This window comes from Streptopelia decaocto, assembly GCF_964273445.1.
Source record: "Streptopelia decaocto genome assembly, chromosome: 1".
In the NCBI taxonomy this organism is placed as follows: domain Eukaryota; kingdom Metazoa; phylum Chordata; class Aves; order Columbiformes; family Columbidae; genus Streptopelia; species Streptopelia decaocto.
Genome location: NC_138663.1, coordinates 64,564,535 through 64,587,437, shown reverse-complemented (window position 1 = coordinate 64,587,437; position 22,903 = coordinate 64,564,535). Strand labels below are relative to the sequence as shown.

Genomic DNA, 22,903 nt, shown 5'->3' with positions numbered 1-22,903 from the left:
ATTGAGGGAGCAAAACTACTGACCCATTTTTTAGGAAGAATGAAGCTCATCCCAGTGTCCTATTCAAAAGGCTTGCCTACAATCCAACGTTACTCAAGCAAATAGCTTGAAAGTACTCCAGGCACTTGAATTCTAGCTTCACAGAACAGTTACTACATAGAGTCCTTATACACACAAACCCACTTTACAAAGGTTGCTGCCAATCCCCCAGGCAGAAGCAACAAAGAACTCCATACACACACACATTTTTATTTTAATAAATAAAGTTTTACAGGCTCAGGCCTTTTTTTTAAATCACATATACAGAACAGAAAAAAGCCTGACCAAGTAACATGGATTAAACTGCTAACCCTGGGAAGGAATGCATGCCCTCTGTAACACTGAAGACCTTAACTGAAAAGGGATTTCCCACCGGCAGCATAGTAATTTACTGCACTGATTACACAACTTGAAAGAGATGCGGCCAAAGCAAAAAGAGTGACCCTAAACGGACCACTTGTCTTTATAGAGCCACAACAGAGCAAGAAAAGCCAAGAGCCCAAACGCCTCAATTTTCTAGTGTTACTGCTGGATGAATATGTATGTCTTCACATCCTTTAATCAACACATTCTAACCACAAGTAGAGAGGCTAAGCACAGCAGGTATGCGAAATTATTCCACTGAAGAGCAGATACTGGATGACAAGATAATGTTATATTTCAAGATTTCAGATTAGCAGATGCTTTTGCATCCCCTTCAGTATGGCAAGTGGAACAGATCCCACCTTGTTTCATAGGGGTTTAGTCCAAGAACTTCCTGTTGGCATTAGCACCAAAGAGAGCCACTCTGATTTCTGGCATCATCTGTTGAAAAAGAGTACACCAGTTACATGCAGTGGGCACTACAATTGTTGCACATTCTTCATCACAGGTGCTGTGTGATAGCTAGGCTAGGATTCAAAATTAAGAAGTCAATTCGTTTGAGTTTTCTGCAGCCTTTACTTGATCACACATTGCCAGCTACTCTGTAGATTTAAAGGATTGCCTATACTGCAGCATGAGAAAGAGATGCCAAAGCTAGTTTTTTCCACTGGGGTATAATAAGTCTCAGTCAAAGTTTCTAGTACTCAAGCTAGCTTCAGTAATTCAAGTTAGCCTCAGCATTTCAACATTTGCCTGCAGTATAGTCATAACAAGTCTGTCAGTATCATCATTTCTAGAGTTTTATGCTCATGCTTAATTCAAAAGGCATCATTCTGGGAAAAGCCATGTTTGTTGTAGAGAAGCACACATAGTAGGTAATTTGCTTCTTTCCATTCAAAAGTAACTTATTACTAGTCATGCACACTGAAATCTAATTTCACACACTATTGTGACAGTTAACACATTGGAAACACTAGGTTTTAATTAAAAGGCAAAACTATTTAATTATATCTTGTTGCCTGTGGCTGTTAGAGAAACTCACCTGCTGGGCTACAAGGTCCAGCCGACTTTCCAGAGTATTGGAAACTTTAATTTTACCATCACTGTTGTAGATTTCAACACCTCCAGCACTAGAAAGGGGAAAAGATAATCAGTGAAATCCATGGTACATCTCAAAGTTAGAATGCGGCAGAAAGACTACCCCAAACCAACACTTACAGGCAAGTCAGAATCATAGATAAGACTTTTATTTTTTTTTAAATAATCATGTCTTAATAGGAATCAGCACAAGTGATCCAGTGAAGCAGAAGTGCAAGGCATCTTTGAAGCTACCAGAGACCACAGCTACATACAAGGGTCCTCATTAGCACAATCTAAATGCAAGCGGAGCTATGGAATTTGTCACTTCAAACCAGCTTCAGATGCCGTATTTTATTATTACTAGACAGCTTTCAGGTTTTAGTAAGTGAGGAAGAGTGTTGTTGGCTGGCTCATACATGAAGATCATGGACTATCAGAATATACAGCTTTGTGCCATGTTCTTTATCGTACTACATGGAAATAGAGCCCTGTAAACACAGGAGACACCCATGAACTGATCATCCTGCAGCACCTTATGACTCAATTTGCTTCATCTTGAGTGAGAAAGCATGGCTACATCCATATTCTCTCTCTTTAAAACACCAATAGTTAGTTAAGTTTCCATCTACGGTTATTCTCGACTTTAGTACTGTGAATCAGGCTGGAGGTTGCACAAAACTTTTGACATTTTTGACCAAGATGGTGCTTGTTTGGAGGATGCTGCAGGGTCTGTGCTTGATTAATACCAAGAAGTGCCAAATACCACTAGAACGGCAGCAGACACACTGTGTCTTACTCCACATGTAATTTTCTGAGACTGTTCTAGTAGGAGCCATGGCTTGAGAAGTTGTATTAAGTTAGTGCTCAGTATAAAAGACTCCCATTTTCCTTACATATCCTCTGGCAGGAAGTTGTCTTGGTCAATGTGAACATCCACATCCCTTTTTGTGGCATTTTTGTAGATGGGAATGCTCTTCTGTACAGCAGTCTAGGATACAAGATAAACTTCCAATTAGCATTGACAAATGCTAGCACATCACTTGGGTTTGGCAACTTAATCATTTATAGTAATAAAATGAAGGGATTGAGGTATCTTTCTTTTTTTTTTTAATTTAGCTAATGTATTCCAGCATGGCTTTTGAGCCAAAACCAATTATTGCTCTTAATGCTATAGCGATGTCTAAAGTTTTCTAGGTAATATCCAAGCAAGCAAATGATCCCCAACTTGAAAAGTATACTTGTTCTCTTGCATTGTATCTGCAGCAGAAGTACAGGAAGAAAAGTTTGTTTTCATGTCACAAAGATGGGTACTGAGCAGCAGATATTTGCAGTCAGGTCCCAGCTTTTGTAAGCAGGACACTGTCAAACTGCTTTAGGTGTCTTACCTGAACCATAGGGAGATCCTGTTTCCTGCACCGAACAACTATTCTGGGCTCCAGCAGCTGGTAGAATCCCTGCACAAGACAAACATTACAGTATCAGAAAGTCAGCATTTTAATTGTCTTCGAATTATTTAACCCCAAGAAAGTAAAGGAGCTGATCAATTTGAAAACCAAAACCTGACAATATTAGCCTCTTTTACTCTGTTCTTTGCTCACAAGTTCACCTCATGCAGACGTTCTGAGAGGACAGCACCAATATCTGGGAAAGAATCTACAACTATGGATTATGCATTTCTTTGTTAGCTTCAAGTTTGGAACTCAAGTGCAACTAAACGTATTTATCATAGGACTGAGCTGCTGAGACAATGCATATGTATGCATAAGGATCATGGCTGTCTAAGTTGACTGAGCATGCAGCCAAGCTGCCATTCTCCTATGCAGCAGTTTCAGGCACCTGTTTTAATAATTCCTGCATTGCAGTTCCTGTAGTAACACATGAAAACAGAATAGGTTTAGTTCCAGTTGGAAGGGACCTACAATGATCATCTAGTCCAACTGCAAGTACTGATGAGTACATGTCCCTCACTGGATCAAACCTAATATGCCAAGGTGGATGCCGCCAGCTTTTGTGAGAGTGAGACAGGTTTGTTTGATGTACAGCAATACCAGGCCTAGATGTGACAAGGAAACAACACTGAATTGGAAGCACAAGCCGGTAGGAAACGCTGTTCAGAAAACTCTGCCATCAGACTGCGGACAGGAGAGCTTGTGGCCGGCTTCTGCGAGTTTATAGTGACAGGACCAGTTCGTACCAGAAGGTGGCACCAGTGGCCACACCACTGGCCCTGGGCAATGCTCATTGGCGTTTAGGCAGTTAATTTCTGGGGCTAGAGGATGGTATTCACAGTAATCAAAGCTTTGATTTCCATTTCGTATGTCTGTCACAGACTCATGACATGCTACAGTAAACATGTCAAAGCCAGGACGTAAGTCTCAAATGCCAAAAAAACCCACGGGTAACTATTGACTTCTAGGTCTGGAGAAATAGCTTTTGATAAATGTGCATTTGATCCAATTACTACACAAGCTTAAATTGTGCATCCTAAAATATGCACGTTATGTGTGAGCACCTGCAATTATTCTTATAATGGAACTGCTCCCTGGTATACTTGGTTTTACACCTCAAAATAAGCTGCAACTTTATCCGTTCAGAATCCAAGACTGAAATGTACAGCAGAAATTATAACTCTAAGATCACCCAGCAACATTTGATCAAGGCTCCAATAAAACTTGTAATTTCCAGTGGGTTATTTTTGAAGAAAGATACCAAGGAGGATATGACTGCGATCATCTATTTGTTACAATTTAAATATTTACCTGTAAAACTAGTCCATCCAGCAGTGTCTGGTACCTGGCACTATCCTTCACCACCTTGGCAAGTCTCTGCTTGGCCTCATTCAGCAAATCCTACGTTCAGAAGAAATCAGATCAGTAGAGCCCATCTGTTTGGCATTTGGTTTCATGCCTACCAACTTTCTGTACTCCTCTTACAGCTATCACACCCTGCCAACACGTAAACGTACACTCCAGCTGGTGTTCATCCAAGCTAGACCATCTCTGTGCATGGCACAATATCCTTTGCAAAGAGTTCCCTTCTCTCTGCCCTGATCTGAACCCATTATAACCTGACAGTAATTCCTTTTTTAAAGAAAAAGGATTACTTCAGTAGTAAAAGAATAGCATTTTTAATTTTAATTCAGAAAAACTAAAATATTTTGTAAATCATTGCCTAATGTAAACTAATAAACTTGTCCAAATAATTCATTTTTTCAGCTTTGTGGTGGAGCAAAGAAACCTCATCTATCTTGTTATCAAACAGTACAGAGGTTAGGTAATTGTAAGTAAATGCAAGTCAAAATTTTAAAGTAGAAAGCTTATTTTTATTTTCAAGTAGCTGGTTTTCAGTATTTTCATGCAGCAAATCAGTATCAGATGATATTGCATTTTTAAGAAATTTTGAGTCAATTCAAACACAGCTCCTAGAACTGAACATAATTACTTCAGATAAACAAATTGCATGATTTGGTATAAGCCTCTCTTTACTGTTTTGCCTCACAGTGTTTAAAAGAAGAATGCATGGTAACACAATGAGTACTAGGATATGAGACCATCACAATTTAACATCATGGTCAAATTTAGTTATACTGTGCACCCTAGAGAAACAACATTTCTGAAACTGCTTATCCCTTTTGTTAATCAAAGAGGCCAAAGATCTGATAAAGGAAGAGCAAGCTAGCAGCATGTGACTTTTCAAATGTTTTAAAATGAGGAAGAATGTTATGCATTACTCAGAAGCATGAGGTTGAGTCAGCTGACAAATGAGGAAGAGATTACCCAACAGGGACTATCACAACAGAGTTAGATCTTTAGCTACCCACCTTCCTCCTCTCTGTGAATACAATCTTAAGTTTGAAACTAGGTTTAAAGAATCAAGAAAACAGTGATTTCCTCCCGCTAACTCCCCTTTTTCATGGTAGCATCAACTTGAGCTACATTACCCTTTTATTTTTGGCCTCTGCGGGTCTCACAGGTTTTCCAATAGCTCAATAGCACCATCTAGCAGAATATGAACACTCAATCTGTTTCTGAGACCAGGTGAGAGATGGAAACATACAAGCTGTATAATGAGCAGAACAAGAACACACTACATGTCATGTACAATACACATAGTAAGCCTGAACTAAGACTAAATGTAGCCTGCTCTAATAAATGATCAGTCACCCTACATGTCAATACACAGATTGCTCACCTACTAGAACAAGCAAACCTTTTCATACACTAGGGGCCACTAAAGGAGACAGAAAAACGAAGTGAGTGGTATTTTAAGCCTACTTGCTTAAGCCATGCCAGCTTTAATGCATAAATGTTGCTTCAGGCAAACAGAACTTCAAAGTTCTACCAACCATGCAAGAGCCAGTTCCTGCTCTTTAAAGACATAAGCTATTGTCCAAATGATAGATAGAATGCTGCCTGCAATGCTCCTGGCAGAGAACTGTATTCCCCTAAAAGAGAAGGTAATAAAAACAGTGAAAATAGGCTAAAGCAGATGAGCAAAGCTGAACTAAACCCTTAATGACTTATCTGAGCAGCTGGGAAAGCCATTTTTGTATGTTGAAGCAAATGTCACTCCATCAAACACCGTATTTTTCTTTAGAGAATGTTTGGGAACATTTCCTAACAAATGGTAGAAATAGAACCTGTGTCTTTACTACAGAGATACTCACTGCAATAAGGTCATCCCTTGCCTTGAGGACCTTCAGTCTTGCTTGATTCATCAGGTTGGACATCTGACTGCAAGTTGCACGATAAAGTTGAATCAGTTCATCAGACTTTGACAGACAAACTGCAACATTTAACTATATTCTTTACATTTAAAGATAACAATACTACAATGTTTAATAACAAAGCCTGTTCACCTGTTTGAATCTGTTTCTGAACTTGCACAGATTATTACAGTGCTGCAGTAAAGACCCACCAAAACTAAACCTGACATGATCTTTGTCCCAGAGTAACAGACCAGGGGAGAGTTCTAGATGTTAACTATATAAAGAAATACAAAAGATTCTTTCACCAGACTTACTAACAGTAATACTATTGTAGATCATGTTTGATAACTTCTCTCCAAGAAAAACTAGAAAATCAAAATAGAACTAAATGTATTGGCTACAATTTGCCTATTTGCCAGGGAAAAGCAGTTTTATATAAAATGAGAGCTCAGTCTCTGCAGTCAGCTGTCTAACATAAGCAACTTACATTTTCTTTTGCTGTTCAATTTGTTTCTCCTTCTTTTCATAATACTCCATTATTTTCAGCCTCTGTGTCTGAACAAGTCGACCCTTCTCAATGTTGAATTCTTCTTCTGCCTATAGTAAAAATTAAATAACTGAAGTGGAACTTGATTTCATGGGCTGAAAAAAGCAGAATCAAAATGAAATAGCCATGCTTTCAGAGCACATTCACAGGTAAGCTAGGATGATACAGTTTATGGCTCCATTTAAACAAAACACTTCAACCAGTACTCAAGTCAAAGGGAGTTCTGGGTGTTCTGCTGAACTAGAAACTTGCTAAGATACAGCTTATTTTATCAATTGAGGGGCACGTTTCCTTGCAGTATTTATTCCTCAGGCAGAAAATAAATACGTTTATATATTATATACTGTTAAACAAAACTCATTTTACCTAAACTTCAGGTCTGATTTGTTTTTGTGGAATTGGTCTCCTTTCTGGCTATGAGAGCTTATACCTAAACCAAGCTACCCAGCCTTTGTTGTCCACAAACTTCCTTACTTTAAGCAATTCATACACAACGAGAGTGACAGACAGCTATTACTTCTTTTACAAAGGCTGGCCAGACAGCATGCGAAAACACATGGCAAATTTCCCTATTTATACCTCGGAATCCAATCTCAACTTCTAACTTCTGTTTGCAGATCATCAGGAATACCTGCTTTAGTATTGATTTAAGTATTTGTGTAGATCTAAATGTTTAAGGAAGATTAAATATCATTAATAATACATATGCTGAGTCCAATACCAACAAGATATTTCGGTATTGGTGTAATGCAGATTGTTAGGGTTGTAAGGCACCATTAAACCTTCTTTAGTAAACACTTATCCTCTCTTACCAGGTTAATATTAAACTCAGTCTCCTGTGGCTTAACCTAAGTGAAGAATCCTATAAGTAATTCAACTCATGCCTTAAATAGAAATTTATATTTTAGTTCTCCAGGATACCTACTAAATCACTTCCAGAATTGAGTCTGCAGGTGGCTACACAGTTTTAGGTACAGTTATGAACCTGCTTCCAAACTTTCATCAATAGAATTCAACTAGTTTAACTATCATCTTTTATCATTTTGGAAAATGTATGAACACTTGTGCAAAATTTCTAGCATGAATGCTAGTAATACTTAGGTTTCTGCCTGACATGCTATGGAAGTCAAGCAAAAATTAAAATTAAACCTTCTGGTAATAGCTCATTATGACAAACCTTAGCAGAATTCATAATTTTACAGAGAACTCTTTCAGTCTTCAGTGATGTCAAGTTATGTATAGGAGGTGGGCAAAAGTGTTCACTTAATCCAGTCTATTCACATTACCACTCAGCTCTGCTGATTGCCTAAAAAAAATGAGTGAACTTGCATATGAATAAATTTATGTTTAAGAATCACTAAGAAAACTTTGACCAAAAAATAGCTGATTTGTTTTCATTTGTCAAAAGCTAACAAATGTTAACTTTATCTGGTAGCACAATCTTTTGCTATGTAATAACTAAAAGTGAAGTAAGCTGTAGCTTACAAAAGTTTTCTAGGACTGCTCTGACTGCAGCTATCAAAACAGGATGGCAGATGCAGTTTTTCTTTTATGCTTACTGACATTGTACTTCCATTTTTACCTTTGCATCTATTTCTTCAGCCTTTTCATTGGCTTCCTGCTCAATGAAAGCCATCATATGCTTGATCTGTAACAAAAGAGGAAAAAGGAAGTATTTTCTATTAGAAAGGACTTTGATGAGAGGATGTATGTATATATTCCTCATTTGTACAGTAGGCCCCTCCATATCCACTTATTAATTCATATAATGCTGCTTTTCAAGGAAATTAAATAGAACATATAGGTCAAAGAGTCAGTTGATCTTAACAGAGAATACAATTTTTCTTTTTCAAATAATTCCATATAGTGCTGCTCCATGGTTGTCATTAGAAGAATGCATTTTAGATACGCAATGACACAAAAACAAAACCAGAAACCAAATCCAGCCAAACTCCAAACAACAACCAACCAACAAACCAACAAAAACACCACCACAACACAAAAGTAAATTTGTATAAATGTGAGGCTGGGTATTTTAATTCTTCACTAGTGAGAACAAATTTCCCCCTCACCCCCCCGAGATCAGTAAAAAAAAAAAAAACAAACCAACAAAACAGACTTCACACAGTAAAACTGAAGTAGTCTGTTTGTTATGACATTTACGTGAAACACAAAAGATTAACATAGAGTCCCTGCTCTAGGCTCAGGCACAGATTGGCATTTGAATGAAACTGGGCCTTCCACACTTGGCTGGTGAAACAAAGCAAAGGGCTAGTGGCCACTCTGGTCAGATCTGTACAATCAGGAGCCCCTTTACGCATCTGAGAAATCTTTCTTGAAAAAAATGTAATAAATTCTGTAAAGACTTACAAGGTTATTAAAAAATGCTGCTATATGGTTCAACTCAAAGTGACTTTAAAAAGTAGCTGCATGTTAGTTTGGAGGAGCTGGAGAAGGAAACAGAGACAGCAGCGCTAGTTGATCAAGACCACATCAAGTATAGCACATGCTGCTTTAGAGCTTGGCACGCACTAATATATTCTAATTGAAGAACCTTTTTGAAACCACCTCAAGACACTACAAAGCACAGGCCCAACAAGGAAAACAATTATACTGAGTCCTGCTTGTTTACCATATGCCTCTCTGTGACCAGGCCTAAGTTTAGTCACATTTGGGGTAGACTGTAAGGACTCAGGCCCAATCATACTGCAAATTCGAACAGGTACAGCCACTTCCAAGGGCAAACGGGGTGGACCATAAAAAACGACTTTTTGCTTGCACTTAGTGACGAGACACAGACAACCTGTTCTGAATAAACTTGCATGAAAGATTCTATTTATAAAATCTCATGTTAAAATGAAAGATTTTCAAGAGAGAAGAAAGATGCCAATGTAAAACCTGAGCCAACGTGCAAAACAGCACGCTGCTCATACAGATGAAAAAACAGAAGTAAACAGACAAGTGGAAGATTTTAAGCGTGTGCAGTGGAAGAAGTGAACAATAATACCTATATCCTCAAAAATCAAATGAGCAATTTTTATTTTAATCCCAGTATATATATTTAATTCCAGTTCGTGATACTTCCAAGCGCATGCCCACCTACAGCATCGGTTTTCTACCCTGCCCACCTGATTAGATGAGTGGTTAAATCAAGCTTTAGACCTACCTGCATTTCAGAAAGGACAAGAGATGCGTATAAAATAAGGAAATTATTTTGCTAACTGGCCTATTGTTGAAGAAGACTAAGAACTTCTGTATAGCAGTAGTAACCCTTCCATTACTGAGTCATTTCCTCCAATTTGGTTTGGTTTCTGAATTTTGGAAAAGCATTTTGAACAGTTCCAGCTGTTCAAGAAACATCCTCTGCATAATGAGGAGGAATAAGATGGAAGCAAACGAATATGGCAACCACTTCCCCGTGTCTGATAAGACTCAATAGCACTATTTCCTTAAAAATCTGTTTTATCGAAATATCTCTCTACTTTTCATATCAATGTAAAGAGATTCTAAGTGAGACTTTGACATCTATAAACAGGATTAGTTTTAATAACACTGACAAAAATATGCATTTAAATGAGAGATTAATTCTAAATTAAATTAATAACTTTAGGATAGTTGTATTTCCTGTAGAAAAGGAGGGTTTTTCCCAGCAGTTGTAATGTGATTATCCTTTCCATGGGAAGTTCTAGATGTCAGACTGTATTTGGCTAGAAATGACTAGCCAGATTAGGTGGAACAATCTATTTGACACCTTTGATAAAATAAAGCTATCAAGTCTATCAATGGGAAAAGTTCTTAATTAGAGATTATTTTCAAAGTTAAAATTATTGAAAGCACCATGGCAAGTAGTTAAGAGTCCAGAGGACCAGTAGGCAAGTCCATACTAGATTAACACACATTCAGAACTGTCATGCCATCAACAGCATTCTCTTTTCCAGTTAACAGGATCACCCTTGGCTCAGGAGTGTAAAACAATGACAGGATGTGAAATGCAATTAGCATTACATGTTCAGTCTATCAACAGATCCTGAATTAACCTTTGAAGTTTGGGCCCATGGTGGCTGAGCAAGGACACCCCAATGTCAGCTTCATTTTTATTGTCTTCATGGAAGAGGCAGGAAAAAACAAACAAGCTTTGCAGATAAAAGGCAACAATATATTGTTACAATTCCCCTTTTGGAGAAAGGCAACCCACTGATTTTACTTTCAATGTGATGCTTCCTTGCCAAGAGACTATGTTTACTGAATGAGAAAGTGAGACACGAAGCACTTATGATGCAGAGGACAAAGCAAACTTGGCTGATCTGCTCATCACCTGCAGAAAACTCTATGGACCAGTGCTAACTGGATCGGTGCAGTCTTTAGCATGGCACGCCATTTTCAACCCAGCTCAAAGCAGCTTTTTTAGGCAAGGGCAGTGTTTACTGTCAATAAGGACAAAGTGTCCTGCCTCTGGAGGAAGTGCCCACAGTCAGACTTCAGGGCTGTAAGTTTCCATTGCAAGCAAAGCCCAGGTTGCACTATTCTGCTTAGGATATAAAAATGAAAAAGGCATTTGAGAATGCTGAATAGCCTACCCAAACACTAAGTTACAGCTAATTCGACGTAGTATAGCTATAAGAAAACGGAAAGTTCTTAGAGAGCGACATCTAAAAAGACACTGCTTATCTGGAGTGATGTATTTATCTACTTCAAAGTGCAATTAAACACTGTAGATAGCATAAAGGCTACTCATGATCCCTTTCATTATAATCTGGCATGTCATCAAAGTGCTTCAACAAAGTTTCCAAATGGGTGGCAAATCAATCACACCGGGTAAAAATTCTTCAGAGACTTCTTTCTCACTAAGATTCCCAGAGAAGACCTTTCCATTTCACCAACCCTTGCTTTTGCAGGAGTGTACCACTGTTCTACCCACAGAGCAGCAGTCCCTATTCCACAACTACAAGGTGAATCAGCTGCAGCAACTTCTGCTGTTGCAGGGTTCAGAGCTGTCACTATCCCTCACGTTTTACCAGACAGATGGCCCTTCAGCTCAGGCACACCTGAACCCCACACCTAGAATCATAGAACAGTTTGGGTTGGAAGGTACCTTCAAAGCTCGACCAGTCCAACCCTCGTGCCATGAGCAGCGACATCTTCAACTAGATCTGGTTGCTCAGAGCCCTGTCCAGCCCAGCCTTGAATGTCTCCAGGGATGGGGCATCTACCACCTCTCTGGGCAACCTGGGCCAGTGTTTCACCACCCTCATTGTAAAATATTTCTTCTTCACATCTAGCCTGACTCTCCCCTCCTTTAGTTTAAAATCATCACCGTTGTCCTATATGCAACAGCCCCTGATAAAAAGTCTGTCCCCATCTTTCTTATAGGCCCCTTTTAAGTGCTGAAAGACTGCAATAAGGTCTCCCCGCACCATACCACGGCTTCACGGCAAAGAAGCTGCCTGGAAGCTACCTCCGCCGTCCCGGCCCAGCCCAGCCCAGCCCTCGGTGTCTCTCCTCACGCTGAGCCCGTCCTTGTCAGCTCTCGGCCGGGCTGGGGGCAGTCTGGAGAAAGCAGACCCTGCAGCGGCCCCACAGCCGCCGCGCTGCCCGCATGCTGGCGTTCGGGCTGGGACCCGCGGCCATACCTGCTTCTGGACGTCGGCATCGCTGAGCGCCATAGCGGCGGCGTTGGCGGCGGCGAGGCTGGAGGGAAGACGGTTGGGGCCGTTGGGGAACCGCGAGTGGAATCAAATCCGGTTCGGGTCACAGCTGGTCCTGCTGCCGCTGTGTCACGTCGCCCCGCCCACTCGCTCCTCCGGGCCAATAGAAGCCTGAGCTCTGGCTGGCGTCACGGGGGCGGGTTCTTGTGCGCGGCAGACTGCCACCTTGCGGTCGGACCCACGTCTTGTCCTTTGCCCCCTTCGCGACGGGAGGAGGCGGCACAGGCGGCAGCTGCCTCTGAAGCCGAGCCCGGCAGCTGGGGCGGCCCAGCGCTCCGGGAGGCGAGAGGCTCGGGCGTCAGAGCTCAGCGGTGCTGCGTGCAGGAGGGAGAAGTAACGCGTTCCCTGCACGTAGTGTTTCTAAAGGCTTTCCTGAGAATACTGTGTTCGGGTTCAAAAAGAGCTGAGCTGCTTCCAAGAAACGCTGTAATGTGGTCAGCTCGCAGCAGTGAGAAATTAAACATAGAGAGAAATTTGCTTGTAAGGCCTTGATAAGACGAACAAAAATCTTCTAGAAACCCTGAGGCATAATGTAACAAGTCTAGGCCTAATGTAACAGGAACCTAACAGAGAAACAAGAGCTTTATAGAGACTGGACATCAGGCAAAGCGGAATGTCCTTGGCTTGCAAGCTGTGAAAGTGGAATGTTTCATTAAATGAAGAAAGAACTACATGACTTTTGCTTAGTAGCAGCACAAAATGGCAATATGCACAATCAAGAAATGAGCTCAAGAAGCCGACATCGGGCGGGGGGAGTGGGTACCAGGCTGTGAAGACACCAGGGGCCGCTGGAGACCCCTGATGAAGACTCTCCAATATCAAAGATGGACATCTGGCAAAGGGTGGGGTTATACATACATTTTATGTTTAATGCATTAACTAAGCGGTAGAAAGAAATGAATATGCAAGAGGTGTATGTAATAAATACCAAGAAGTGCAAATCATGCGCACGCTTGATTAGAGGAATGATCCTCTGAGCGTCCAGTGTGCTGCAATAAAAGTACCTGCTTCTTAACGCTTTCAAAACAGCATTAAAGAGTCTTTTTGCTGACTTTTCAGTATCAGCCTTAAAGTGGATTTCTTTGGGCAACACTTTGGGCTTCCATATTGTAGGAAGCTTTGATGCCCCAAGGTCACTTTCAGCTGTCAGTTGTATAAAGCTGTGAAATGCTGTTTGTAAGATCTCACAGTTTTTTCCAGCTTTGGACTGATGAGAAGAGATGAAACTGGCTTTTTTACTCGCACCTGGGGATGCGGGGAGGGTGGTAGAGTTAAGGAGTCGGAAGAGAAAAGCAGAAGGAGGTGGGAAAGAGGTGGCAGAGGGCAGGGGAAGGAGGTCAGGCTGTCTGGGGGAGGTCTTGTGATGGGCCCCTGAGCTTGGCTGTACAGTTATGGCACCAGCGTTTCACTGTAGGAATACAAGGTGGGGATCCAAAGCCGCATTATTATTACTGTTACCTTCCGCCAACTTGTGATGCAGAAATGTTCAGGACCATTTGGAAGTGATGTGCTGATTCTTCAGGAGCTGTGTTACTGCTTCCACTGTTTATGTCAAAATTCAAAGCAATTCCATAACCTATAATAGCATTTGTTTATTCTAGCTGGCAGGAAGCTTCTATTCCCATTCTGCAGGTACATTTGCTGGAAAAAATAGAACTGTTCGTTATACATCTGTGTGAAATGTGGTATTTTGTCAGATCCGTGGTTCTTCCTGGGTTATTATTTCTGTGATTTTTACGGCACCCTTTTTCAGTGTGAAAAAGCTCATTATAAACACTCATATGTCCTTTTTTAAATGCATATATTGTAATTATGTTACAAGGCAGGGAGTAAACTGGTTATTTTGGAGCCTGAGAACACTTTACTATTATTTCGGCCAGAATCTAAATTATATTAAAACAGTCGGAACTTTATTTACACGCTCTCTTTTTCCTCCAGCCCGGGAGCTCTGTGACCGCTCCCCCAGCCTTACGGGCGGCTTTGTGTGAGGCTCTGACCCACCTCACCGACACCTCTAAGCGTGCGAGGCGGGTCAGGGCCGCGGAAACCAACTACCACCCATTAATTTTCCTCAAAACCCGTGAGGAAAACGCGAAGATATTTACACGTGCTAATTCTCCGGTTGCATCTCCCTTTTCTATGTGTGCCTCTGAGCGCGGGAAACCCGCTGGGGCCGGTTCCCACCCCGGGAGATAAGCTTTCCCCGCTGGCTCTCGCTCCCGCCACCATAGCGGCTACCGAGGCGGAAGTGCTGGCCGCGCCTCTTTCCGCCCCCTCGGGAAGTCACGTGGAAAGAGAGGCCGCCCCGCCAGGCCCCGCCCCGCGGAGCGGGCCCGTGACGCGCGATACGAGCTGCCGTGACGTGCTGCCCGCCCCGCCGTCCCCTCCTCCCCGCCCCTCCATCATGGCGGCGGCGGCGGCGGCAAATTAGGGCAGAGCTCGCACCCCCTGGCGCGCGCGCGCGCGCCCCCACCATCACCTCCTCCTCCCCCCTCCCCCCCCACCGGCGGTCCGACCCGGAGCGGCGCCGCTCCTCGCCCGGCCTGCCCGCCCCCTCCTCCTCCCCGGTCCCCGCGGCGCTCGCAGGTGAGGAGGGGGGTGGGATCGGGCGGGCGGTTTGTTCGTTTATTTATTTATTTGTTTGTTTGTCTGTCTGTCTGTCTTCCCCTCGCGCCTCCGCTGGCCGGGACTGAGGTGAGGGGGGAGCGGGGAGGGGAGGGGAGGCGCGCGCGCGGCCGCCGAACTGCCTAACGGCCGCGCCGTCCTCGTGCTCGTGCCCGCCCCCCTCCCCGCGTTGTCTGTGAGAGGAGGGGGGAGGCGGCCGCTCGCCGCGGGGTCCGTGGCCGCAGAACTTCCCCCGCGGGGGCGGGGCGCCGCGGGGCCACGCCCTCGGCTCCCGTTGTTTGCCCCCCCCCCCCCCGCCGCGACCTGCGGCAGAAGGACGTGTGCCTCCGTGCCCAGGGCAGCCCTGGGGGATGGCGGCGGAGCAGCCTCCGGCGCGTCCTTCCTCCGCGGGCTGCGGGGAGGCCGGATTGGGTCCCCTCCGTCCCTCCGGCAGCACCCGAAAGGCGGCGGTAAGGAAAGCCGGCGGCTGCTCCGCTGTAGGGGCTGCGGCCTTGCCCGCCCGCACCTGCCGCTGTAACGCGTGGGCCGTGGCTCCAGCGCGGACCCCGCCGGCTGACTCATCCCGGCTCTTTGCTCCCTGCCCGGATATAAATATCTCATTCATCGCCGTAGTAACTGAGTAGCTTACGCTGTTCTCTCGCAGGCTGCTCTAGCTATGCTGTGTTTGTCTCACGCTGTTGAAAACTCAGACCGAGCCCAGGGCTTCTGGTTTCCCTGTTTTGCTCTCTTGTTCCCTTTCAAATCCAAGTAGCACTTGGCAAGTTAAAAAAATAAAGTGAATGAAAGTTTGTTAATGAAAGCTGGGTTTGTAATGATTTAATATTGTGGTAAGATAGTTTAAAGCTGGAAAACATTGGAAACCTTTATAGTAGATAACTCATACAGTTTTTGTTTTCCTTCCTAAAATAAAACCCATTTGTTTAGAATGCTCGCTTAATTACATTTCCCTATAAGGTCAACTAAAACCACTGCCCAGATAAATGAGTATCATATTTTCCAGTATTTCTATCCATTAAATGCCACTAGAGGATCAGTAATGGATGCAATATTGATTCATATCCAGTATGAATTGACATGTTTGAACTCAGTAGTTCTTTGTTTATTTAGAACAATCTCTTAGTCATACCATTACATATTGTTGGAAAAGTACTCTGAAGAATTATCTACCAACCTGATTGGGTTCTTTGGAAAGCCCTACTTGTTACGTGAAGTGTTTTCAGAGACAGACTGCTGCAAGGTTAAACTAGTCCATACACGCAAGTCTCATCCAAAATCCCCACACAGGCCTTCTGGTAAGGTTGCACAGTGCTTGAATATTTTCCATCTTGTTGCTGCGGGGTGTGGTTTTGTAGACCTGCAACTCCTTGGAATTTGGTACGTTTGGATAAAGGGTGCCAGACAAATGTAAAGCTGTAGATCAGAGTGAACTGAGAGTGGTTACCTGGTGAAGAGATTGGTACCAGGAGGATGACCTAAACCTGTGAATGTATCGGTGGCACACTGCCCTAAAAATTACGTGAACTCCAGTGCTACCATTTCGTCGCCTTGCTAAATCTCCCTGTCTGTGCTTGGGTGAACACTTGCTGACTGAGACCATGTGTGCTTTGAAATAATTCTGCAGCAGTAGAAGCATTCTGCTAGAGCGGCGGTCTAAGGTGATTAAGTTAGTAGCTGGTAAGTGAGGCTTGGTAACCTGGGCTGTAGCTGGGAACTGCATCCCAACCTAGATTGACGCTGTTTTCAAGTGGAACTTAACTGTGGTCATGGTGATGGTGTTAGTTGTAAAAAGAAGGCAATGCGTGACTCTGCTGTTGTGGCTGGACCTGTGGTTTAATTGCATTAGAAATCTGTAGTGATATTGATCACCTATGGTTTTGTTTGTAAACATGCAACAAAATATTAGGCTACAGCTCTAAATGCAGAAGGCAAGTCTGACCCACTGTAGTCGAACAGATGTGCAGTAGATCTTGGTGGCAGCTGGTGAACTGTTCTTACAGGCAGTATCATAATGCTGTTGCATTTTGTCTTTTGAATGATGCCCGGTAAACGTAGCTTGATGCCTGCTAGGATTTGGCAGGTAAGGACTAAAACATAGCAGAGCCTCATTGCTAGGTGATTATATTCATGTGTTCATTGGTAGAATTGCGCTGCCCATTATCTAACATATAACTCTGCTGTGGATTAGGATGTGACAAATTACATGAGGAAGTGTCAGTCTGATTGGAACTCTTGTTCTCAGGTTGGTTGAGCAGATCAGCCCACATGAAGCAGGTGACAGCAGGGTTGGAGGAGTAGCAAGCTAAGTAAGCTTCAGCAGGTGTAGCCTTTAATTCTCCCAAGGGTACAGGAATTGAGAAAGGGTGAATTTTTTTGTAGGGAGTAATTGGTAATAATTTAGATCTCTTTAGCTTTTTAAGAGGCAGTATTCTTGCAGTGAATCTGTTGCATCAGATGTAACCTTCCTGCTCTTGCATTGGGGTTTACACGTTCTGTATAGTGCCTTATCACCTCTGGTCCATTGCATCTCCCATGCAAGCCTTTGTCTTATTGTCTTGGATAGTTTCTGGACTCTCTTTCATTTGGTTCCTGCAGTGAAAAGCTCTCCTTCCTCAGATCTGGTCTCTCAAGCTCCATGTCCTTTTTTAATCCCACTCATTCCTGAAAAAATGGCCTTTTCTGGGATATTTACAGTACCTGAGTCAGTATTTCTGTCTTTCTTTTTGTAAACAAAAATGGTCATTCACAATTAAAAATGAGTAATTCAGTTGCTGTGCCGTAGGCTTCCCTCAAAGGAGGACCAATGATTCTGAAATACATTTCCAGTCAGACATTCTTTTATGTGAAACTGAAGACATGTCTTCAATTCAAGTTCTTAAGTCTCCCTTCTCATTTCAGAATGAAACAACTACCTCTCAGAATATATTGACCAAAGTGATTACTTTTTTCTTCCAAAGCTTTTTTTTTTTTATTCTTTTCCCAGAGAAACATTGACCACTATTTAAATAAGCTGTGGTATGATTCTTTCTTTTTTTTTTTTTTTTTTTTTAATCCTCCTCCCTTTAGAGGTGCTGAGTTAAGCAGGATGAATTTTTTGTGAATTCTTACGCTTGTTTTGATGGAATGTTGTTTTCTGCATTGATTTGGAATTATATTTTGAAGAATAATCTTTGTTATATATTCAGACCTGTTCTTGGCTCCACAGTGTAGTGTCTAGATGTCTCTGGACCATCTGTCAGACTTATTATTTCAGGACAGATCAGTTTGGGTTGTCTGGAAGGGCTTCCACTTGCTGTGCAGGTGTCGCAAGAAGTGTATTGGTTTCAGTACTGTGGGTCTCTACTGAACTAACCAGAACCGAAACATGCTGGGGAGCTTTTGCTTTTTGGTGAATGGCATCTTTCACACCTGGTGATGTGAACATGTGATGTTGTGATGGCATCTGGGAAGCTGATCTGAAGAGTACATCTATTGTTAAAGGAACCTAAAGTCTTCTGAGCAGTTATTTTTTTTCCAAATCTCCCTGCTGTACCAAAGTCTCAGTTTGTGGCAGTGGCTGAAGGGTAATTGTGTATTGTGCAAAAGCTGCTCTTACCCTCTGCTATAATTTCTTACATTTCTGAGGCATGATATATTGCCTGTAGAGCACTCTGGGATGGAAAAGGAAACATGAATGTAGGATTACTGCTCCAAGGGAAATGGGATGGGTGTTGCCTCAGAGTTTCGACACTGTTTTCGTCTTATATAAATCACTACTTTGGTTCAAGTTGTAGCAAAGACTCAACCAAATCTATCTGGTAAAGTATTTAATACATTTTGAAATTCATGGCAAGAGGAAGGACTTCCAGAGTATAGTCTTCAGGAAAGAATCCTCTTCTGTTTTCAATACTGAATGAGTTTCAGAAGCTAGAGTTGTAAAGATTAAAGAAAGAATGCTTAGCCAATTTTACACCAACTCTTTTTCTCTTGCAGCTTTTAGTTTGATGGATAAATTTTTCTTTGCCAAACTACCTACACAGTTACCATGCCACAGCACAGTTAGAGTTCTGTTTATCCTCAGTAACCAGTTGTACCACCGTTCATCCGAATTCCATTCCAGGAAGGAGGGTGGTTAGAATTTAGCTCAGACATTTTGCATAGCTAGACATGTGAATGCTTTTGTTTTGCTTACTCGTTTATTATTATTAATCTTGAGGTTTCATTTGCACATTGTGCTTGGTTTGGGAACCGAGTTCTCTCTCTTAGTTTCAAGGCTTTTCTATTATAATTGGGAACTCTCTTGAGATGTTCCAGCTTCTGTTCTGTATATAACATTTTGCTCATTCTAACTGCTTTAAATGTTAATCTTCATTTAAATTTTGCTTCTAAATGTAATTGCAGTCTCACACTAGTAAATTGTCTAGCTCCTTCAGTATCTGTTAAGTAGCTGTTCTGTAGCATGAAATTTTTGCGTGCCTTTCATTTAGATAACCATTCTGATGGCCAAGAGTGGGCTACTACTTGTTTGGGAATGACTCTTTGAAGTGATGGAGAACTTAGTTTTGAGAGTTTATCTTAAAGCCCTAAAAAGTATAATTATTTGGTTCATCAAGTTGGTAGCATGTTGGAAGTCATTATCCAGACTGTTCCTAGTATAAAGAGGTAAAACTTATTTATTAATCTGAAACTTCCTTTCAGTCTGTTGTATGGCTTTTTCTCCAGTTTCATGTTGTTTTTTGAGATTTTTTTTTCTTTTTACCTTGTCCTTTATGGCTGTTTTTAATTTCTCTCTACCTTAGTTTTCCCTGCAGTTCTTATTTAGATATTTCAAAAAAAGCAACAAAACAATTAGAGTAAAACAGGGAAGTTCTTTGGCCGGATGGTGCCATTGGGTGTGGATTTCTGTTGTATAAGTATTAATGTTTGAGTGAGAAATCCAGGACACACAGCCATCTGTTCTTCCAGTCCCTATAATGAATGTGGAATTTCCTCTGTTGGCCATATGTTTTCCATTGCTATTGGAACAGTAAAATGAATTTGAGGTGATTGTGGACACTTTTTCTTCATTAAAATGTTTAGGCATCATAACAGAGAATCTGAAAAAGCAGAGAATCGAGAAAATACTAATCAGAGGCTTAGGGGAAGAGAGACTCCTCAGAACCTGGCTTTTTACCTCAAATTGTAGTTAACTAAGTCTTCAGAATCCCTCAAAAACTCTTTGCATGCATACCTGTCTATTTTTGTGCATGGTCGAGTCGGGAGGCATAAGGAAGTGAACACATGGTGAGGAACTGTTCGATTTGCTTCAATGTGTGAGTACATACACCAATCAGTGAGCAATGCCGCTGCTGCCAGCAAGCAGGCAGGGCGCTGGACTGGGGGGCACTTGGTTTTACTCTGCATGGTTCTTATTAAAATAAGAATGCATAGGATATCAGGGCAAAAACCTGGATATTACTTCAGGATTGTTACATAATTCCTTGTTATGTATGAGTTCATGACCTATTGCAGCCTTATTAAAAAAAAACCAAACAGAACACTCTGTTCTTTCCTTACAGTCTTCCTCAGTTACCCAGAGAAAACCCTACGTGCCCCTATAAAAGCCCCTCTGCATTGCAAGCCAACCTGATGGCGTCCACTACTGCTGTGCCTGTAGGATTTCACTATGAAACAAAATACGTAGTTCTCAGCTACCTGGGACTTTTATCACAAGAGAAGCCACAGGAGCATCCTCTTCCTTCAACTCAAGGTAATATTTGCATATGCATCTGTACTTATTTACATATGCAAATGTTTTTGCAATTAATTATGTAACTGTTGGATTCAGAATGTAGCCTGATCAGTGTAATGCATCTCTTATTTTTTTAATTTAAAATAATGGGAAGAGATGCTGATGGAAACAAAGCTGTTTGCGTTTAGATTATTGTTTTAATTTGAGCTGGTGTTTATGAAGCAAATAAGTGGTTTTAGTGGCTGTCTTAAGGTTAGGAGGGATGAAAATATATTGTCTTCATTGAGCCATCTTGAGAATTTGAGCCCATGCTTGCTTTTTTTTGGGAAGTAGGTGGAAGCAAGCAGGGATGAGGTGGTGTTTACTGGCATAAACTCGGAATGATGACTTGAGCAATCTCATGTACCCTCTGATGCTGATGCTTCTGTTGTTGTCAGTCAGTGGTTGTGCAGGCTTAACCTGGCCTGTGCTGCATCTATTTATTTATTTACTTTTACGAAGTCAAGGACTGCATGGAGGCAGATGGAGGCAGATGGTTCTTCCAGAACAGGTTTGTGCACATAGGAGGTTAAATAAAAAAATGGGAGGCAGAATGAAAGAAGTTTGATAGTGTATCACATAAACCTAAGTAGTAAAACTTCCTTTATTTTGTGGTGGCAAGCACTTAAACAGTGTCATTTGTCTAGATTGTTTTGGTGGCTTGTCAGTTCTTAATGACGTTTCAGTCACTACTAGTTCCTGTGATTCAGAACTTACTCTGATGAAAGGCATATCAAAAGAGACAGTCTTCAGAATATTTTATTTTTTGAACAAGCATTTAAGAATGGTTACTCTGTCATTTACTGAACTTAACTGTCATGAAATGAGAAATTCCTGAAAAGAAATGATAGCGTTATGACAGAAATATTTTTATATTAGTTATGACAGAAATAATTTTATCAGTTTGTCACTAAAGGATATAGCATATGCTGGTTATATTATATATAGTTTAGAAAATTAATCTTAGTACATTTAAGGTCTGTCACTTCCACTTTGATTGCATCTGTGGTCCATGAAAGGAGCACCTTAGTGCTGTTTCATAAAACCTTTTGTTGAAAAATGTGCTTTTTTTAGCAATAATGTATCATTCTGAATATCCCATCTGGGATAACTGGGCTGTAACTGGAAATGTAGTGAGTAAATACAAAGCTACAATGTGGAAGAGTCTTGCTTTGTTCTGTAAATGCAAGATTCAGAAAGGAAACTGTTAGTCTCCAAGCTTTTATTTCTTTAATAATTTGGCTGTAGTTACCTTTGAAATATTTGAAAGTTGAGGGGAAACCTTTCAACTAATTCTTATGACTGAAATCTCTAAGAAATATTTGAATTAAATAGCAATATTAAAACTGTATAAAGAGGAAGCTAAAATGCTTCAATGATATTTTTGTAGTCAGTTAAGAGGATTGTTAAGCTCCTGATTAAAAATAACTGTTGGGGGTACTTTTCAGATATTATTTAGATATGTTAACTTGCATGACAGCAAGCTGTAGTTGCATTTGCTATTAACATGCTCTGAAGCATTGATACTTTCCAAATCTGTTCTTTTATCCTCATTGCTATGAACTTTCCCTTCTAAACAGGAAATTTTACATTTCCCCCACCTTTGCTCTCAAAATCAGATGGTGAACACAACTTCTCCTCCCCTGGTCGTCTTTCATTGTAATTAGATTTCTCTTTCAGTGTTTTTACTGCTTTTTGATCAAAGACTCTGGGTAAAATAATTTTGCCTTACTTTTAATCTGCCATGCTGTTTATCACTCTGTTTTGTAAAGCCTTGGATGGACTTCAGGCTGTTATTGAACAAAGTGCAAACACCTTATCCTCCTTCTGCAGGATTTTTTCATTCTTGCCTTTCTCACTTTTCTTGTTGCCTTTCTGCATTCCATGCTTCCAAAAGCTTTTGTCTGACAGTCACTTTTTAGAATATCCTTTCTCCTACTTCTTTTCTCATTGCTTGTAATTGAACAGTTGTTTCAGCTGCACTCCCAGGGTATGTGTGGTAACACCTGTGTATTTGTGTTGAAGTGCATCTTGTTTGAATGTGAAGCAGTTACATACATTCTGTATGTCTTTGTTTGGCACGTGGCCAA

At 41.5% G+C, this 22,903-nt stretch overlaps 2 protein-coding genes across 4 annotated transcripts in view; one reads left to right on the top strand and one right to left on the bottom strand.

The window, feature by feature from the left end:
• Window positions 1-231: 231 nt before the first annotated feature.
• ATP6V1E1 (ATPase H+ transporting V1 subunit E1) lies at window positions 232-12,532 on the bottom strand. The gene is made up of 9 exons (XM_082051343.1): window positions 12,368-12,532; window positions 8,320-8,385; window positions 6,678-6,787; window positions 6,149-6,215; window positions 4,242-4,331; window positions 2,868-2,936; window positions 2,376-2,470; window positions 1,445-1,532; window positions 232-843 (listed from the first exon to the last, which is right to left on the bottom strand). The coding sequence occupies exons 1-9, from the start codon at window positions 12,398-12,400 to the stop codon at window positions 781-783; spliced, it is 681 nt and encodes a 226-aa protein (XP_081907469.1). The 5' UTR covers window positions 12,401-12,532; the 3' UTR covers window positions 232-780.
• A 2,281-nt stretch (window positions 12,533-14,813) lies between these two features.
• Window positions 14,814-22,903, top strand: part of BCL2L13 (BCL2 like 13) — a 45,177-nt gene continuing 37,087 nt past the window's right edge. For 2 of the 3 annotated variants that reach the window (XR_014183213.1, XM_082044174.1), the window contains exons 1-2: window positions 14,814-15,028; window positions 20,602-20,792. Coding sequence is in view for 2 of the 3 variants with exons in the window: in XM_082044174.1 (XP_081900300.1) it covers window positions 20,672-20,792 (121 nt within the window). In the remaining variant the exon portion in view is untranslated. Of the gene's footprint in view, window positions 15,029-15,368; window positions 15,517-20,601; window positions 20,793-22,903 lie in introns of those variants that run through there. The other variant, XM_082044175.1, reaches the window with a different exon arrangement.